A 20,670-nucleotide genomic window follows, 5' to 3' on the forward strand; every position below is an offset into this window, starting at 1 on the left:
TGGTTTTTCTAAAGAACTAACTGTATATTTAGCATTTCTTGAAAAAATGCCTGGCTACAATCTAACTGTAGACCCTTGAATCATCAACTTCGCCTGTTCCAATTGCAAATGACGTCACTTTCTAATGACGTCATTAGCTTTCCGGGTGTTATTTTCATTTGATCCCGGAAAAAGAATGTAATTAACCAATCACGATACAGAACACTCTCTAGTCAGTTTACAATTTATAGTTGATGCTAAAGAACTCGTAGGCCTACTATCTCCCCCACTACATTACCAAAATTAGGCTAAGATTATTATTATTATTATTATTATTATTATTATTGTTGTTGTTATCGGGGCGGGACGTTGCCCAGTGGTAAAGCGCTCGCTTGATGCGCGGTCGGTGTGGGATCTATTCCCTTCGGTGGGCCCATTGGGCTATTTCTCGTTCCAGCCAGTGCACCACGACTGGTATATCAAAGGCCGTGGTATGTACTACCCTGTCTGTGGGATGGTGCATATAAAAGATGCCTTGTTGCTAATCAAAAAGAGTAGCCCATGAAGTGGCGACAGCGGCCCGGGTTTCCTCCCTCAATATCTGTGTGGTCTTTAACCGTATGTCCGACACCATATAACCGCAAATAAAATGTGTCGAGTGCGTCGTTAAATAAAACATTTCCTTCCTTCCTTCCACTTCCCCTCTAAAATTATATAAGCATCATCGTTTTACAACGCTTGTGCAGGTGCAATCTAATTAAAACTAGACCCAGTAGAGCTCATTTTAATCAGTTGGTGCAGGTGCAATGTGTAATTAACCAATAATTAGATTAGTATCTTGTTTGTGCCATGTTTGTACAAATATATCTTAAATAGCATACATGTTTTGCATCCAGTTCCAAATGAGGAATGTTACCTATGCAATAAAGTTTATGTTATCTTATCTTATCAACCCCACCCTCTCCCCCGATCGTTACATACCTGTGAACGGCCTGCAAGTAATGAGCTAGTCCAATATAATATTTTCTACCCGGATTTTTTTTTATCAAGGATCACCTTTTTATAAATAGCGTCGCTAGTCTATTTATAGACCCACGGTAGGAACCAGCAAAACATTCACATTACGAAAAACACTGCTCATGGAACTGTGCGCTTTATTCTTGTCATGGGTCACGTTCCTAATTCAGTTTTCTTTTACCACGGTAAGCGTTCGGTTGGCATTTGTAACATTTTACAATATTTTGTGAAATTAAGAAAATCATATTAGTAAACGTAAACCGTAACGTCGTGTATTATCAGCTGTTTTCCGAAGAAGCGATTTACTCTGGGTTTTTTCGTACACTACGTAGCCGTGTATTTTAATGATAAGTAAACACCTGAACAGACTTTACAAGTGTTAGTACTTCGTTCTCTTCTGTGAGTACTTTGATAGAGATTATAGATTTATTGTACGTTGATACTCATTTGTATATTGTGTTTGTAAAATATGTATTTAACATGTGTAAATTGTAGAGTGATAATAATTCGGACATGTGACGCTTAGCAAGGTCTTTTCGAAAACGTATGCGTCCTAGTGTGGATTGTTATTTTAAAAAGTGTTTTGTTTTGTTTAACACCAGCACCACACTAGAGTACATAATGAATTAATCTTCGGCTATTGGATGTCAACATTTGGTAATTCTGATGCCTAGTCTTCAAACGACATCCACTGCATATTTCCATTAATTGGCATGAATGATGAAGGATGACAGCACATGGCCATAGATATACCAGTCGTGGGGCACACATTTGTAATGTGCATGTGTGCCATGTAAACATTCATTCATTCCAACTTATTTTCGTGCTTATATCCGGTTCAAGCACGCTGTCTGGGCACACACCTCAGTTATCTGGGCTGTCTGTCCAGGACAGTGGGTTAGTTGGTTAGTGGTTAGTTACCCCTTGAGCCAATAAGAACTTGCTCTGGGATGGAGCCAGTACCGGGCTGCGAACCCTGTACCTTCCAGCCTGTAGTCCGATGGCTTAACCACTGCACCACCGAGGCCAGTCCATGTAAACAGTGATATTTAATCTGACTAGATTCTGTTGAAATAAATCTTATGAAATCGGCAGCTAGATATGATCATCAAAGACATATGAGTTGCACAAATATGGCAAACTTTTTCCTTGATACATCAAAGGCCATTGTATGTATAATATATATGTATGTGTGAAGAGGATATTGACAAGAGTTGTATACGTTTAGACGGGGTGGGGTGGGGTGGGGGTGGTCTTAGCCCTAGAAAATGTAACATGGGAGAGGGGATAGTTTGCAAACGTGTTGAATGGGCTATGTTAGACACCAAATACTATTAGTTTAAAATGTGTTTGGTCATCATTAAACAAATATTGCCTTGTTTTGCTTTCCATACAGTGAATCCAGGTGGACCGTTCATTTGAATCACTTGAATCATAGGATAGGTAGACCAATTCCCCCCATATCCTAGGTAGACCCATTCCCCCCACATCTTAGGTAGACCCATTCCCCCACATCCTAGGTAGACCCGTTCCCCTACATCCTAAGTAGACCCATTCCCTCCTAGGTAGACCCATTCCCCCCACATCCTAGGTAGACCCATCCCCCCTACATCCTAGGCAGACCCGTTCCCCCCACATCCTAAGTAGACCCATTCCCCCCACATCCTAGGTAGACCCATTCCCCCCACATCCTAGGTAGACCTATTCCCCCCACATCCTAGGTAGACCCATTCGCCTACATCCTAGGTAGACCCATTTCCCTACATCCTAGGTAGACCCATTCCCCCTACATCCTAGGTAGACCCATTCCCCCCTCATCCTAGGTAGACCCATTCCCCCCTCATCCTAGGTAGACCCATTCCCCCCTCATCCTAGGTAGACCCATTCCCCCCACATCCTAAGTAGACCCATTCCCCCCACATCCTAGGTAGACCTATTCCCCCCACATCCTAGGTAGACCCATTCTCCTACATCCTAGGTAGACCCATTCCCCCCACATCCTAGGTAGACCTGTTCCCCCCACATCCTAGGTAGACCCATTTCCCCACATCCTAGGTAGACCCGTTCCCCCCTCATCCTAGGTAGACCCGTTCCCCCCACATCCTAGGTAGACCCGTTCCCCCCACATCCTAGGTAGACCCGTTCCCCCTACATCCTAGGTAGACCCGTTCCCCCCTCATCCTAGGTAGACCCATTCCCCCCTCATCCTAGGTAGACCCGTTCCCCCCACATCCTAAGTAGACCCGTTCCCCCCACATCCTAAGTAGACCAATCCCCCCACATCCCAGCCAGTGCCTCATGACCGGTATATCAAAGGCTGTGGCATGTGCTGTCCTGTCTGTGGAAAAGTGCCTATGAAAGATCCCTTACTGCTAATGGAAAAATATAGCCGGTTTTCTCTTAAGACTATGTGACAATTATCCGATGTTTATCATCCAATAGCTGATGTCAGTGTGCTCAGTCATTAAACAAAACAAACTTTAACTTTGATTGATGCAGTGTGTGTAAGAAAATAGCTAACTGTGGTTTGTTTGACCGTGAAACTTAACACAGATTTGACTGTCCTTGGACTGTCCTTGATGATTCAGTGTTTGTAATATCAGTCCTGGGTGTGAGCATGCATTCAAATCAACATCTAACTCGTTTAACTGTCCCTCACTACATAAACGTGTCCTGCATTCTTACTTCACTAACAGGATCTAAATAACTGAACAACATTCTTTCAAGTATAAACATGTTATAACATGTCATTAAATGTCATTACATAAAATAGAGAACAGTACTTTATTTTTGACAACCTGGTTAAAGAAAAGCCACATCACACACCCTTTGATCGATTGTGTTTGATCTAATATAGTATTTGTTGTGTTAAAGAATTTATTGTGTAATGAAATTATATAGGTAGTATTAGCCTTGAGCTGTATTATCAGGATTCATGAATTTTATCAATTATTTTTGCACTGTTAATCGTCGACAACGTGAAATTCAATTTGCACGTGCATGCATGGTTCGACATGTCCCGTGTAGTATTCGGTCAATTTGTTTTACTTGTCTTACTGACATTGTTGTCAAGTGAACGAAAACGCTTCAAAATTTGTAAAAAAAGTAAAACGTTTTTTACATTGTAGCATTCTTAGTACGCCAAGAATACCCAATAATTTACATGAACGGGCAATTGGCATGCTTGATGCTGGCATGTCGACAGAAGATGTTGCAAGGCATGTTGGGAGTTCTAGTCGAGCAGGAAGCACCAACGACTTGCCACGTCGTGGACGTCCGCGTGTTACAATGCGTGGTCAAGACCGCTATATCATGAACACGCATTTGTGCAATCGATTCCAAACTGCCACTGCTACTGCTGCTAACACACCTGGACTTCATAATAACCGAATCAGTGGGCAAACTGATCGTAATCGTCTGTGGGAGAACGGTTTACATGCACGACGTCCTTACGTCGGATGCATTTTATCGCAACGTCATCGTCTTAATTGGGCACGTGTACACACTTTTCGGATGAATCCAGATTTACTTTACAACGTGGTGATGGCAGGGAGATACCGTAGGAGAAATGAACGCTATGCTGACTGTTGTGTTCTTGAACAAGATTGTTTCGGGGTGGGGGTTGTGTCATGGTCTGGGCAGCCATTGCCCATGGTTATCGTTCACCACTAGTCATCATTGATGGCAATTTAAATGCTCAACGTTACCGCAATGACATTCTCGCTCATCACGTCATTACTTTGTGCCATAACAACGCCAACATCTCGATTTTTCAGCATGATAATGCCACCTCTCATACAGCTAGAGACACTGTAAATTTTCTTAGGACAAATAACATTGATTTCATTGATGTCTGGCCCGCTAAAAGTCCTGATCTCAACCCCATCGAGCATGCCTGGGATAGTCTAGACAGATGATTGAGACGTCGTCCCAACCCACCCGCTAACGTCAACGAACTTCGTCAAGCGCTCATTCAGGAATGGAACAATATTCCACAGGCAGAAATCAACACTTTAGTCAATTCTATGTGCCTGCGGTGCCTTGCAGTGGTCAGTTCAAGAGGTGGTCATACCCGTTATTAAGTGGGTTTTTTTTTTTTTAACCCCTACCACACTGGTCAAAATTTCTCCCAGTTTCTGTTAACCTATGGCCATGATTTTTACACCAAACGATGCATCATGGAACACTCTTTAAATGCATATATAACAATTATTCCCCCGGTTTGTTTTCATCAAGTTATGTTCAAGCAAAGTTAGCGGAAGTTTTTTTTTTTGTTGTTCAGTATATATGCATCCATACATGTGTGAGTACAGGGAGAGAACTGATAGGAATAAATAACAAAGTATTTGGGGGCTCTGTGTCTGTGAAGGGCTGTAACAATAGAACTGATAGGAATAAATAACAAAGTATTAGCGGCTCTGTGTCTGTGAAGGGCTGTAACAATAGAACTGACAGGAATAAATAACAAAGTATTAGCGGCTCTGTGTCTGTGAAGGGCTGTAACAATAGAACTGACAGGAATAAATAACAAAGTATTAGCGGCTCTGTGTCTGTGAAGGGCTGTAACAATAGAACTGACAGGAATAAATAACAAAGTATTAGCGGCTCTGTGTCTGTGAAGGGCTGTAACAATAGAACTTTGCTTGGTTTTCTTTAACTGGAGCACACAGATTTATCAAGCATCGACTATTGAAAGTTAAAGTTTGTTTTCTTTAATAACACCATTAGAGCACATTGATGTATTACTCATCAGCTACTGAATGTCAGACATTTGTTATTTCTGACATAGTCTTCTTGGTTATGAATAACAGTACAATTCTTTAAGATGGGAAGCAAATGGATTATGAGAAAGCATATTGTGTATTTTGAGTGTTGATTGCCTCTCGGTCTCTCTTACTTTTGACCGGCCTCGGTGGCGTCGTGGTTAGGCCATCGGTCTATAGGCTGGTAGGTAATAGGTTCGGATCCCAGTCAAGGCATGGGATTTTTAATCCAGATACCGACTTCAAACCCTGAGTGAGTGCTCTGCAAGGCTCAATGGGTAGGTGTATATCACTTGCACCGACCAGTGATCCATAACTGGTTCAACAAAGGCCATGGTTTGTGCTATCCTACCTGTGGGAAGCGCAAATAAAAGATCCCTTGCTGCTAATTGGAAAGAGTAGCCCATGAAGTGGCGACAGTGGGTTTCCCCTCAAAATCTGTGTGGTCCTTAACCATATGTCTGACGCCATATAACCGTAAATAAAATGTGTTGAGTGCGTTGTTGAATAAAACATTTCTTTCTTTCTTTCTCTTACTTTTGAGTCCTGTCTGTCAGTCGTTGATGGTTCCAAGCCTTGATGGACGCTCGAGTGTTTTTTCAGGAGGACTAGTAACTGTTCTAGAGACCAATAGTCCCCAGGCTAGTGGAAATATTTGATAATTTTCACCTAGTGACCTACAGATTACTGGATCTGTCTTGTACACACGTTTTCAGACATGTTGCACACTCCAAGGCCTGAATAGACTTGTTTAATGCAGTAACAATACACATTCAAATATTGTGGCCGTCATCTTCAGTTTCTTGGACTTGTCCCACTTGCTAACAACAATTTAAACATTTCTCTTGTGTCTAAGTTGTGTGAGTTACCGAACAATTGTCAGTGATAATTCTGTATGTTAATAGATTTGTATATGTATACTGAGATGAAGAAATAGTACACCACTTGGTATTATAGACCAACGTTGAGGCTCTATTAGTGTTGTGATGTCTGTATAAAGCACACATATAATGATTATTTTCACAAATTTAACTACTGTCTGGTCTCTATGGTTATTTGGTCATAAGAAAGAGAGAGACAGAGATGAAACCCAATGGCACCACACAGGCTATTCCTACTAGAAAACACCAAGCAATGTTTTATTTACATTTCCCCACAAACAAGAGAGTACACACCACAACCTTTAATGTACCAGTTGTGGGGGCTCTGGTTGGAATGGGAAAACACCTAGTCCATGGACAGGAATTGGTTGTGTCCCACCACAGGTCATGTAAGTGCTATGCAGGCCTGTGCCTAATCATGCACACACCCTATGAACCGGCATGGTCCACTCTTTGATCACTGACTGTCTTTTACAATGTCAACACTCACAAATGTCCTTTTTAGAGAATTAAGCACCCCCCAAAAACCATCTTATGAATGTGACTGCTATATAATTATCACAGGTATATCCTGCTCCACCTCCATAAAACCCACAGCCAACTTTAAGATGGTCGATAAGATTACAAGAAACAAAGTTGGTTCACCTGTAGACCAGCCACCCGGAACCATATGACCTGATTAACCTGTGATGTGGTCCACATTTCATGTACTGTTGGTTTAAAGAATAGGACTATAGACATACATCGAGGTAAGAATACAGCCCGATAGCCCACGTACAGGTGACCACAATACAGACCTTGTAACCGACATATTTATCAAGTTAACAATTCCATCTATTTTTATTATTGAATGCCTTCACAGAAATCTCACACAGTAATACCTTGTTATTCAATTGTAACACTGTTCTCATTGTGTTGATATGCTGTGTGTATTATATATTTAAATAAAAGTGAATACAAAACACACAAGTTGGATCTTTTTCATTAGATCATTCTCACACATATAGTAGTCTTCAAAGAACAACTCTTACAGTTTTGAAACAGCAGAAAGTCGTCTTTTATATGCACTTATCCACAGTACAGCACATACCACAGCCTTTGATATACTACAGTCATGGTGAACTGGTTGAGAGAAAACAATCCCTATGGTTTTATCGAAACAATCGATCCTATGGTGGTTTTATCGAGAACGTTCGATCTGTTTGGGTTATATGTGGTGCTTTAGGTTCTCTTGTATGAAGTTCAATCTGTGGTGCTTTGGGTTATATGTTTGGGGTGGTGCTTTAGGTTCTCTTGTATGAAGTTCAATCTGTTTGGGTTATATGTGGTGCTTTAGGTTCTCTTGTTTGAAGTTCAATCTGTTTGGGTTATATGTGGTGCTTTAGGTTCTCTTGTTTGAAGTTCAATCTGTTTGGGTTATATGTGGTGCTTTAGGTTCTCTTGTATGAAGTTCAATCTGTTTGGGTTATATGTGGTGCTTTAGGTTCTCTTGTATGAAGTTCAATCTGTTTGGGTTATATGTGGTGCTTTAGGTTCTCTTGTATGAAGTTCAATCTGTTTGGGTTATATGTGGTGCTTTAGGTTCTCTTGTTTGAAGTTAATTTGTGACTTTTTTATACAATGAGATTGCCACAGTTAAAAGCAAGTGTTAAAGGGAGGGTAAACTCAAATAAGAGCCTCATGTGTTGGAAAGATGCATACCTGGACCACTAACACATACTGATACTTTAACAAATGAAAAACGCGTAATTTTTAAAGTTAATAAAAAAATATGATTATTCCTGCTAACTGGGGGCAGACATTTTGTGACGTCCAATGGTATAGCTTGGAGCAAAGTGACAGTGACAGTGTAAACAAACACTCTAATTTACGACAAGGCGCTTCGCTTTCATGAACCTGACTTGTAAAACAACATAAATGACTTGATAGTATAATAAATTATTTAACTAAATATATTTTAGTTTGCATCAAAAGAATGAAATGGAGTTATAGTATTTTTCTCTTTAAAAAAATTCAAAGAATTTTTTTTATTATTAAGCCTATTGGTAGGGTACATTCGAGCAAAAAACGACCACTCACGATACCCAAATGATAATTTTCTTTTCTTTGGGACTACATAATTGGTCAGTTTTGTGATTTTAGATGGGAAAGTCTACTTAATAAAGGGTTTTACAGAATTACTTACAGTAATAAAGCAGGACGGCTGATAATATCCATTACGATTGGAGGGGTGTCCGCGTGGTTATCAAACAATACCTTGTGATCTTAATAAAAGAAAAAAAGAAGAAGAAAGAAATGTTTTATTTAACGACGCACTCAACACATTTTATTTAAGGTTATATGGCATCAGACATATGGTTAAGGACCACACAGATTTTGAGAGGAAACCCGCTGTCGCCAATACATGGGCTACTCTTTCCGATTAGCAGCAAGGGATCTTTCATTTGCGCTTCCCACAGGTGGGATAGCACAAACCATGGCCTTTGTTGAACCAGTTATGGATCACTGGTTGGTGCAAGTGGTTTACACCTACCCATTGAGCCTTGCGGAGCACTCACTCAGGGTTTGGAGTCGGTATCTGGATCAAAAATCCCATGCCTCGACTGGGATCTGAACCCAGTACCTACCAGCCTGTAGACCGATGGCCTACCACGACGCCACCGAGGCCGGTCTTAATAAAAGAGGCATGTCTTTTTAGTGTCTAGACACAGTGTCTGGGTACAGTCTAAATACACACCTGCCAATCAGGAACCACAGGTATAGGCCACGGAAAGAAAAGACCAATTAACCAAAAAAACACTCCGATTATTATTTCCGTACGTGGGTTAATTTATGTACAAAACATAATACAGTTATTTCAACACTTTGACAAGGGTGGTTTATTTTGTATTGAAAAATAAACCACATATACATGATGCTGTGTTACTGGGATGAATATTATTACAGAACATTGCGATGCATCCCCAAAAATCAGGTATGTTTTGTTTCTTCAGTTCGAAGACTAATTCCTGACGTGACACGTTAGGTATTACGTAACCACCATCTTGCCAAAGGGCGTATTCACTGGGATGGTGGAAAATGGCCACGCCCGTTATACAGTGAAACCCCTCAAAACCGGACCCTCAAAAACCGGAATTCCCTCAAAACCGGACGATTTACATATTTTTTTAACACTAAAATTTACCCCTCTAAACTGGAAACCCCTCTAAACTGCACCGGATGAAATTATCTGGTCCCATAGTGTTCCTTTAATGCAAATTTTGCCTAAAAAACCCAGACGGTCACACCGACGTCAATCAGTACTGCATTACTTATACTTTGAATAGCCTACCCACTCAGCCGATAAAGTGATTGCGTGCGCAGAACTAATTACATGTGCGCATGCTCCAGTGTCACTGTTGTGCCGTTGACAAATACCAATTAAGGGATTAATTAACAGCTTTGATGTTTAAACAACTGAGGAAACACATGTACTCCCTTTATTCTGAGCTCTATTGTTACAAAGTTAGATTAACTTACAAATTTGACTGAGCTCCTTTTCATAGCCTACATGTACGTCTCATGATTATCGCAATGAATGGCAAAGCAACTAGGAATTTAATTCATTTTTTCAATTGTTTGAACCCTTTTTTTTTTTTTTTTTTTTTTTATCTTTATCTTTGCAAAGTTTATTTAACAGAATAAAGAGTAAAATTGTTTGGCTTGGTTTGGTGGAAAATTTGTAAATAGTGTTTCATTTTAGTATTTACTTTGGACATGTTGCCTGGTACAGCAAAATGCCGCCATGTTGAATTATCGCTTGATGATAACTTAAAATAATTTGAAAGTTCAAAAGTGTACCTGTTTTATTGGCAGTTTTATTAGTTACTATATCAGTAGAGAACAACCAACCAACAAATGGTTTAAACCGGATACACCTCAAAACCGGACTTTTTCCTTGATCCCATGGCTGTCCAGTTTTAAGGGATTTCACTGTATATAATAGCCGTAACATTTAACCGTTTTATTAATTAACTATACGATTATACTTATTGATATTAAAGGGACATACCATAGTTTTTAAACACTGAGGTATATGTTTTTAGTATTATAACCGTTTTTGATAACTGAAATCATACTCATCCTGGTGTTTTTAATATCACAAAATGCATTTCTAATATTTTTAAGAACGCACGTGCGTCTGAGAAGTAATAATTAAGGAGTCAACTTTTAGTCCGTTTTCAGAGGGTATTTCACCATTTTAAAGTCACAGGCTCATGTTTCACTCAGTTGTAACTTTTTCCAAATGTGTTTTTAAGTTTGTAGATTAACTAAACTAAGAGTTAATTTTCATGGGTCGAAACTAGGGTATGTCCCTTTAAGCAGTAATGTGCATTATATATCGTTGAATATGCATACCAGGCCAAATGCCTTAATTGTCCCTTCCTTTAAGTGTTTAAGCTCATTGTTTGGGTTAGTATAAACCAGATTAATATACAGTGATTTTTGTTTCATGAATACACACATTGGCACATATTTTCAATGCGTAAATTCGTGAATATCTGTTAGTATCTTCAATGGATATCTACAATAAAAATTATGCATGTATATAAATGTCATGACTGGAGGTTGGCAGCGAACAACACAAAATGTATTTGCACATATTTAAAATAAAAATAGGTTTATTTCTGTATACAGTCAGACCTCATTAAAATGACCACGTTCGTCCCTGGGTCACTTTGTCGTTAAATCGAAATTGCCGTTATAGAATTTTTTTTTAACAACCCCACTAGAGTACACTGATTTATTAATAGCTGGCTACTGGATGTAGTTTGAATATATAGTCTTAGAGAGGAAACCTGCTACATTTTTCCATTAGTAGCAAGGCATCTTTTATATGTACCATCCCACAGATAGGATAGGACATACCACAGCATTTGATATACCAGTCATGGTGTACTGGCTGGAATGAGAAATAGCCCAATGGGCCCACCGACGGAGACCGATCACAGACCATTATTAAATATATAATTATTAATCAAGATGCATTCACTGTCATTCCAATCATTCCTTGGTTAAAGATATCTACGATTGGTACCTTCTTCGTTTACATGATATCATAGAATAGTAGAGTTAATTGTTGAAAGTTAATCCTGTACTTGAATGACTAAAGGCTTATTTTCAAAAGCAATGCACGTCTACAGGTTTAGCCAACATCGGTAACTCGGACACCATGTGATCATGTTGGTTCACAGCGAGGTCAAGGATTCTAAGTGGCTGCTAATGTCCTGCAGCATCTGTGATCATGTAATGTCATTGTAAAGAGGTGTTTTCAGATGTTGGATGCATGTTTGTTCCCATGTTGCTCTGTCGGTGTCGGAAGGTGTGAATTCCGGTGTAATGAACAGAATAACATTGATGGACGTTTGTTCCTGACAATTTGTGGTCAGATGGTGTAAATGTCGTAGTAACGACGGTCGTTGTAACGAGGTCTGACCGTATATTGAAGGCAACCAGCCAATCCAAAATAAAGAACTTTAAAAAAAAAAAAACACTTTGGCTGTGAACAACATAAAATGCACATATTTGAAACAGGTTTATGTTTATTCCTGTATATATTGAAAGCTATACCAACTAGAATTGACATTGTTCAAAATCATCTTTTAAAAAAACCCAACAAACAAATATACAAACACACATGCACGCACGCACGCAGGCACACACACACACACACATGCACATATATATATTTGAAGACTGGTTGCTGCATCACAAGAAAACACACACAGTTAGGATTAATATTGAAATGATTACTATCTTTTAAAGTGTAAATTAGGCCTGTGACAGTTCATACAAATAATTCAAACACTGGATGGCCCAAAAGGTATATTGCAGTGCAGTCTTTTAAGTTAATTCCACTGATTAAAAAAACACCCCAAAACAATAATAAAAATTATGTTAATTCTGGAAAAGTTATTTCCACTGATGGTAAAAGTGTCTATGACATTAAAACACATGAAATTAGGATTTTGACAAATTATTATTATTCAGTGTAAATAAGGCCTTTAACAGTGTAACGACCATGGCAGTGCAGTCTTTTAAGTTAATTTCCACTACCATGGCAGTGCAGTCTTTTAAGTTAATTTCCACTACCATGGCAGTGCAATCTTTTAAATTAATTTCCATAGATAAAATTTTTCAGTTTTATAGGTTAATTTCCACTATCAATGTCACCACAAGGTTTGTTTTTAATCTGTCGACATTACACCAGGTACTCCATTCACGTTTTATGTGATATAGTTTTAGTTAATGCTGCTGAATGTAGCTGTAAATATATATTCTGGCTATAACAGGGTTTTTTACCCTTAAAGGTTAACTTTATAATGAAACTGTGAACTATTTTACATTGTATTCCCAATAATGTGTAAAATGTGATACTTCTGCATTTGCTGTTATGTAAGCATCACAAAGCGTCTTATAATATTGCACTCAGTTTAACTTTGCAAACATTATTCGTATGTGCACTACAGCACATCAACCACATTAAGTAACTGATTCAAGAATAAGGTCATACAAGCTACATGACTGTTCAAGAGAATTAGTGCTTGGTCCTTTTTCCTTTTAGCCAAAAAGAAATTTGAATGCAGAAATTTCAATTTGTATAAAAGTGAAATAGCCTTTATTGGAAATGAAGACCGCTAATGCCATTTCCTAATATATGTCTACAACTCTACAAAACGTGTTGGACTGGCTTTAACTTTACTTTATTGTAAATTTAACCTTGGACATACTCAAATTACTTACCATGTTCTATTTTAATTATTAATTTTGACAACTCTTACGTAATGTGCTGAACAATGTGCTGGGGTGACATCAGTCAACCTTTCCTTTCAGTTAGTTTGAAGCGTTTTAGCCACTGACCATACAGTGTGCTGGGGTGTTATTAATAATACATTACTAGTCCCCTACTGGTCCAACTGGAGGAGACTGTGCTGGGGTGTTATTAATAATACATTACTAGTCCCCTACTGGTCCAACTGGATGGGACTATGTGCTGGGGTGTTATTAATAATACATTACTAGTCCCCTACTGGTCCAACTGGATGGGACAATGTGCTGGGGTGTTATTAATAATACATTACTAGTTCCCTACTGGTCCAACTGGATGGTACTATGTGCTGGGGTGTTATTAATAATACATTACTAGTCCCCTACTGGTCCAACTGGAGGGGACTATGTGCTGGGGTGTTATTAATAATACATTACTAGTCCCCTACTGGTCCAACTGGAGAGGACTATGTGCTGGGGTGTTATTAATAATACATTACTAGTCCCCTACTGGTCCAACTGGATGGGACTATGTGCTGGGGTGTTATTAATAATACATTACTAGTCCCCTACTGGTCCAACTGGATGGGACAATGTGCTGGGGTGTTATTAATAATACATTACTAGTTCCCTACTGGTCCAACTGGATGGGACTATGTGCTGGGGTGTTATTAATAATACATTACTAGTCCCCTACTGGTCCAACTGGATGGTACTATGTGCTGGGGTGTTATTAATAATACATTACTAGTCCCCTACTGGTCCAACTGGAGGGGACTATGTGCTGGGGTGTTATTAATAATACATTACTAGTCCCCTACTGGTCCAACTGGAGAGGACTATGTGCTGGGGTGTTATTAATAATACATTACTAGTCCCCTACTGATCCAACTGGATGGGACTATGTGCTGGGGTGTTATTAATAATACATTACTAGTCCCCTACTGGTCCAACTGGATGGGACTATGTGCTGGGGTGTTATTAATAATACATTACTAGTCCCCTACTGGTCCAACAGGAGAGGACTATGTGCTGGGGTGTTATTAATAATACATTACTAGCCCCCTACTGGTCAAACTGGAGAGGACTATGTGCTGGGGTGTTATTAATAATACATTACTAGTCCCCTACTGATCCAACTGGATGGGACTATGTGCTGGGGTGTTATTAATAATACATTACTAGTCCCCTACTGGTCCAACTGGAGGGGACAATGTGCTGGGGTGTTATTAATAATACATTACTAGTTCCCTACTGATCCAACTGGATGGGACTTTGTGCTGGGGTGTTATTAATAATACATTACTAGTCCCCTACTGATCCAACTGGATGGGACTATGTGCTGGGGTGTTATTAATAATACATTACTAGTCCCCTACTGGTCCAACTGGAGGGGACAATGTGCTGGGGTGTTATTAATAATACATTACTAGTTCCCTACTGATCCAACTGGATGGGACTATGTGCTGGGGTGTTATTAATAATACATTACTAGTCCCCTACTGATCCAACTGGATGGGACTATGTGCTGGGGTGTTATTAATAATACATTACTAGTCCCCTACTGGTCCAACTGGAGGGGACTGTGCTGGGGTGTTATTAATAATACATTAGTAGTCCCCTACTGGTCCAACTGGAGGGGACTATGTGCTGGGGTGTTATTAATAATACATTACTAGTCCCCTACTGGTCCAACTGGAGGGGACTATGTGCTGGGGTGTTATTAATAATACATTACTAGTCCCCTACTGGTCCAACTGGAGGGGACTGTGTGCTGGGGTGTTATTAATAATACATTACTAGTCCCCTACTGGTCCAACTGGAGAGGACAATGTGCTGGGGTGTTATTAATAATACATTACTAGTCCCCTACTGGTCGAACTGGAGGGGACTGTGCTGGGGTGTTATTAATAATACATTACTAGTCCCCTACTGGTCCAACTGGAGGGGACTATGTGCCGGGGTGTTATTAATAATGCATTACTAGTCCCCTACTGGTCCAACTGGATGGGACTATGTGCCGGGGTGTTATTAATAATACATTACTAGTCCCCTACTGGTCCAACTGGATGGGACTATGTGCCGGGGTGTTATTAATAATACATTACTAGTCCCCTACTGGTCCAACTGGAGGGGACTATGTGCCGGGGTGTTCTTAATAATACATTACTAGTTCCCTACTGGTCCAACTGGAGGGGACTATGTGCCGGGGTGTTATTAATAATACATTACTAGTTCCCTACTGGTCCAACTGGAGGGGACTATGTGCCGGTGTGTTATTAATAATACATTAGTAGTCCCCTACTGGTCCAACTGGATGGGACTATGTGCCGGGGTGTTATTAATAATACATTACTAGTCGCCTACTGGTCCAACTGGATGGGACTATGTGCTGGGGTGTTATTAATAATACATTACTAGTCGCCTACTGGTCCAACTGGATGGGACTATGTGCTGGGGTGTTATTAATAATACATTAGTAGTCCCCTACTGGTCCAACTGGAGGGGACTATGTGCTGGGGTGTTATTAATAATACATTACTAGTCGCCTACTGGTCCAACTGGATGGGACTATGTGCTGGGGTGTTATTAATAATACATTACTAGTCCCCTACTGGTCCAACTGGAGGGGACTATGTGCTGGGGTGTTATTAATAATACATTACTAGTCCCCTACTGGTCCAACTGGATGGGACTATGTGCTGGGGTGTTATTAATAATACATTACTAGTCCCCTACTGGTCCAACTGGATGGGACTATGTGCTGGGGTGTTATTAATAATACATTACTAGTCCCCTACTGGTCCAACTGGATGGGACTATGTGCTGGGGTGTTATTAATAATACATTACTAGTTCCCTACTGGTCCAACTGGATGGGACTATGTGCTGGGGTGTTATTAATAATACATTACTAGTCCCCTACTGGTCCAACTGGAGGGGACTATGTGCTGGGGTGTTATTAATAATACATTACTAGTTCCCTACTGGTCCAACTGGATGGGACTATGTTCTGGGGTGTTATTAATAATACATTACTAGTTCCCTACTGGTCCAACTGGATGGGACTATGTGCTGGGGTGTTATTAATAATACATTACTAGTCCCCTACTGGTCCAACTGGATGGTACTATGTGCTGGGGTGTTATTAATAATACATTACTAGTCCCCTACTGGTCCAACTGGAGGGGACTATGTGCTGGGGTGTTATTAATAATACATTACTAGTCCCCTACTGGTCCAACTGGAGGGGACTATGTTCTGGGGTGTTATTAATAATACATTACTAGTTCCCTACTGATCCAACTGGATGGGACTATGTGCTGGGGTGTTATTAATAATACATTACTAGTTCCCTACTGGTCCAACTGGAGGGGACTGTGCTGGGGTGTTATTAATAATACATTACTAGTCCCCTTGTGGTCCAACTGGAGGGGACTATGTGCTGGGATGTTATTAATAATACATTACTAGTCGCCTACTGGTCCAACTGGATGGGACTATGTTCTGGGGTGTTATTAATAATACATTACTAGTTCCCTACTGGTCCAACTGGATGGGACTATGTGCTGGGGTGTTATTAATAATACATTACTAGTCCCCTACTGGTCGAACTGGATGGTACTATGTGCTGGGGTGTTATTAATAATACATTACTAGTCCCCTACTGGTCCAACTGGAGGGGACTATGTGCTGGGGTGTTATTAATAATACATTACTAGTCCCCTACTGGTCCAACTGGAGGGGACTATTGGTTTCATCTCCATGGGATATCGAGCTGGAATTTTATAGTTTTGTCATGTGCTGTTATAGATCAAGTTTGACTTGTATGGCAATTTACCTTTTTTGAACTTAGGAGATATGAAACTTTGTTGGGTCCAGTAGCAGTACTCACTGATTGCTTGTTTTTCTTAGACACAGGTGTTTAAGCATTGTAAATGTCTGTAGTTACACACATGTAAGACATAGACAGGTGTTTAAGCATTGTAACTGTATGTAGTTACACACATGTAAGACATAGACAGGTGTTTAAGCATTTGTAAATGTCTGTAGTTACACACATGTAAGACATAGACAGGTGTTTAAGCATTGTAAATGTATGTAGTTACACACATGTAAGACATAGACAGGTGTTTAAGCATTGTAAATGTCTGTAGTTACACACATGTAAGACATAGACAGGTGTTTAAGCATTGTAAATGTATGTAGTTACATGCGTGTAAGACATAGACAGGTGTTTAAGCATTGTAAATGTATGTAGTTACACACATAATACAGACAGGTGTTTAAGCATTGTAAATGTCTGTAGTTAAATGCGTGTAAGACATAGACAGGTGTTTAAGTATTGTAAATGTCTGTAGTTACACACATGTAAGACATAGACAGGTGTTTAAGCATTGTAAATGTCTGTAGTTACACACATGTAACACAGACAGGTGTTTAATCATTGTAAATGTCTGTAGTTACACACATGTAAGACATAAACAGGTGTTTAATCATTGTAAATGTATGTAGTTACACACGTGTAAGAGATAGACAGGTGTTTAATCATTGTAAATGAATGTAGTTACACATGTGTAAGACATAGACAGGTGTTTAATCATTGTAAATGTATGTAGTTACACACATGTAAGACAGACAGGTGTTTAAGCATTATAAATGTCTGTAGTTACACGGGTGTAAGACATAGACAGGTGTTTAAGCATTGTAAATGTATGTAGTTACTCGCGTGTATAGACAGGTGTGGTGTTTAAGCATTGTAAATGTCTGTAGTTACACGCGTGTAAGACATAGACAGGTGTTTAATCATTGTAAATGTCTGTAGTTACACGCGTGTAAGACATAGACAGGTGTTTAAGCATTGTAAATGTCTGTAGTTACACACATGTAAGACATAGACAGGTGTTTAAGCATTGTAAATGTATGTACATGTAGTTACACGCATGTAAGACAGACAGGTGTTTAATCATTGTAAATGTATGTAGTTACACACGTGTAAGACATATACAGGTGTTTAAGCATTGTAAATGTATGTAGTTACATGCGTGTAAGATATAAACAGGTGTTTAAGCATTGTAAATGTATGTAGTTACACACATGTAAGACATAAGCAGGTGTTTAAGCATTGTAAATGTATGTAGTTACACACTTGTAAGACAAACAGGCTTTGTAAATTGGGGCCTAGGTGTTTAGTCCCTGATTGAACAGTATGCTGTGGTGTTGTTAATCAGACATTCCTTTCTTCTCTTTCAGAGTCAGGAGTTCTGTAGGGGCAGTTCATTCTGGTGTAACAGAGGCCATTGCTGTAAAGGGGGACGATGTTGTTCATATTACTATGAACTCTGGTGTAAGAATACATTGTTTAATACATGTTATTTTAATCACGTTTTAAATGAGAGGAGTAAAACCATACTTTTTAACCTACATACAATAATCTATATATTCCATAGCATTTCTATTGCAACTGCCCCGGTCTTAGACATATTTTCTGGGAAATTTGGGAGCCATGCCCAAGACAGATGTTCCTAAACCTTCAGCAAATATAAAGACATCAAAAAGTCGACTGAAGGATTAACACGGTGTGCACTTGGGATTTTGTTTGACTTGCCATTTGGGTGAGTCATGTCAACATGTTTAAATCAACAAGGTGCTGTGTGTATGCTGCTGACAGTAAACATGTAAATCAACAAGGTGCTGTGTGTGCTGCTGACAGTAAACATGTTGTAAATCAACAAGGTGCTGTGTGTGCTGCTGACAGTAAACATGTTGTAAATCAACAAGGTGCTGTGTGTGCTGCTGACAGTAAACATGTAAATCAACAAGGTGCTGTGTGTGTGCTGCTGACAGTAAACATGTAAATCAACAAGGTGCTGTGTGTGTGCTGCTGACAGTAAACATGTTGTAAATCAACAAGGTGCTGTGTGTGTGTGCTGCTGACAGTAAACATGTTGTAAATCAACAAGGTGCTGTGTGTGTGCTGCTGACAGTAAACATGTTGTAAATCAACAAGGTGCTGTGTGTGTGTGCTGCTGACAGTAAACATGTTGTAAATCAACAAGCTGCTGTGTGTATGCTGCTGACAGTAAAGTGAAATATGACTAACAATTTAACAGAAAAAATATGCATGCTGTTGAAAGTTAAGAAAGTTATGAATTTGACTTGCTTTAAGTGTGTATGATGTCAGAAATGGAGAAATCTATGCATCAACAGGGTGCTTTATGTGTGTACACTGGTGAAAATGGAGAAATCTATGAATGCCAAATTATTAAACATGTTGTGAATCAACAGGCTGCTGTAAGATGGTATGCTTGAAAAAATAAAGAAACTGTCTCTTGTCCCTGTAGGGTTCTGGGAGATCAGGGTGGGGGTGATAAAGAAATCTATGAATGTCAACTCACTATCTCTTGTCCCCACAGGGTTCTGGGTGATCAGGGTGGGCGTGATAAAGAAATCTATGAATGTCAACTCAACTCACTATCTCTTGTCCCCATAGGGTTCTGGGAGATCAGGGTGGGTGTGATAAAGAAATCTATGAATGTCAACTCACTATCTCTTGTCCCCACAGGGTTCTGGGAGATCAGGGTGGGTGTGATAAAGAAATCTATGAATGTCAACTCACTATCTCTTGTCCCTGTAGGGTTCTGGGAGATTTGGGTGTGCGTGATAAAGAAATCTATGAATGACACGTCACTAACTATCTCTTGTCCCCACAGGGTTCTGGGCGATCTGGGTGGGCGTGATTCTGCTCAGTTGTTGCTGTTTGTGCCAGCGGAAATTTCGCCACCATAGACGATCCCGCCACCACCGAACCCGGCGATCGGCAGCCAGGTCGAGATTCGTACAGGCGATAGACGCAACGTTTCCGGCTCTCTTTGATTCCGGTCAGTCGGGTCTTATAGTTTTATATTCCTTGACTAACAATTATGATCTGATGTTATTTCTGTTTGTTGTTAACTTAGTGTACAGTACCTAAGCGAACACTTAAGTGAAGTAGCCATGGTTGGTGAACTAGATGGTTTCAGGCCGGCCTGTCAGTGTGGATAGTGTGATAAGAGAAAAGTGAAATGGTAGATGGAGGAATAGAACCAACAGTTGAGAGTCCCAGGAATTGCTGCACTGAAAAATTATAATAACTAGAAACAATAGGAATCAGAATCAATAATATTATATTCACCAAAACAGCATGGCTGTAGGCACAAAACAGACAAGAACTCAAAGAGAAAC

At 39.7% G+C, this 20,670-nt stretch overlaps 2 protein-coding genes across 2 annotated transcripts in view; one reads left to right on the plus strand and one right to left on the minus strand.

Moving 5' to 3' along the window:
* The first annotated feature begins 1,112 nt into the window (after positions 1-1,112).
* LOC121383894 lies at positions 1,113-20,419 on the plus strand. Its single transcript, XM_041513991.1, has 3 exons — positions 1,113-1,181; positions 18,700-18,793; positions 20,160-20,419. Exons 1-3 carry the CDS (start codon positions 1,119-1,121, stop codon positions 20,417-20,419), a joined length of 417 nt encoding a protein of 138 aa, XP_041369925.1. The 5' UTR covers positions 1,113-1,118.
* Positions 20,420-20,454: 35 nt separating this feature from the next.
* The window catches only part of LOC121383895 (cilia- and flagella-associated protein 46-like), a 24,076-nt gene continuing 23,860 nt past the window's right edge, over positions 20,455-20,670 (minus strand). Inside the window, exon 12 of the mRNA XM_041513992.1 lies at positions 20,455-20,562. Coding sequence (XP_041369926.1) covers positions 20,455-20,562 — 108 coding nt within the window. The remainder of the gene's footprint in view (positions 20,563-20,670) is intronic.

The sequence above is a fragment of the Gigantopelta aegis genome, chromosome 10 (assembly GCF_016097555.1).
Source record: "Gigantopelta aegis isolate Gae_Host chromosome 10, Gae_host_genome, whole genome shotgun sequence".
Lineage (NCBI taxonomy): Eukaryota > Metazoa > Mollusca > Gastropoda > Neomphalida > Peltospiridae > Gigantopelta > Gigantopelta aegis.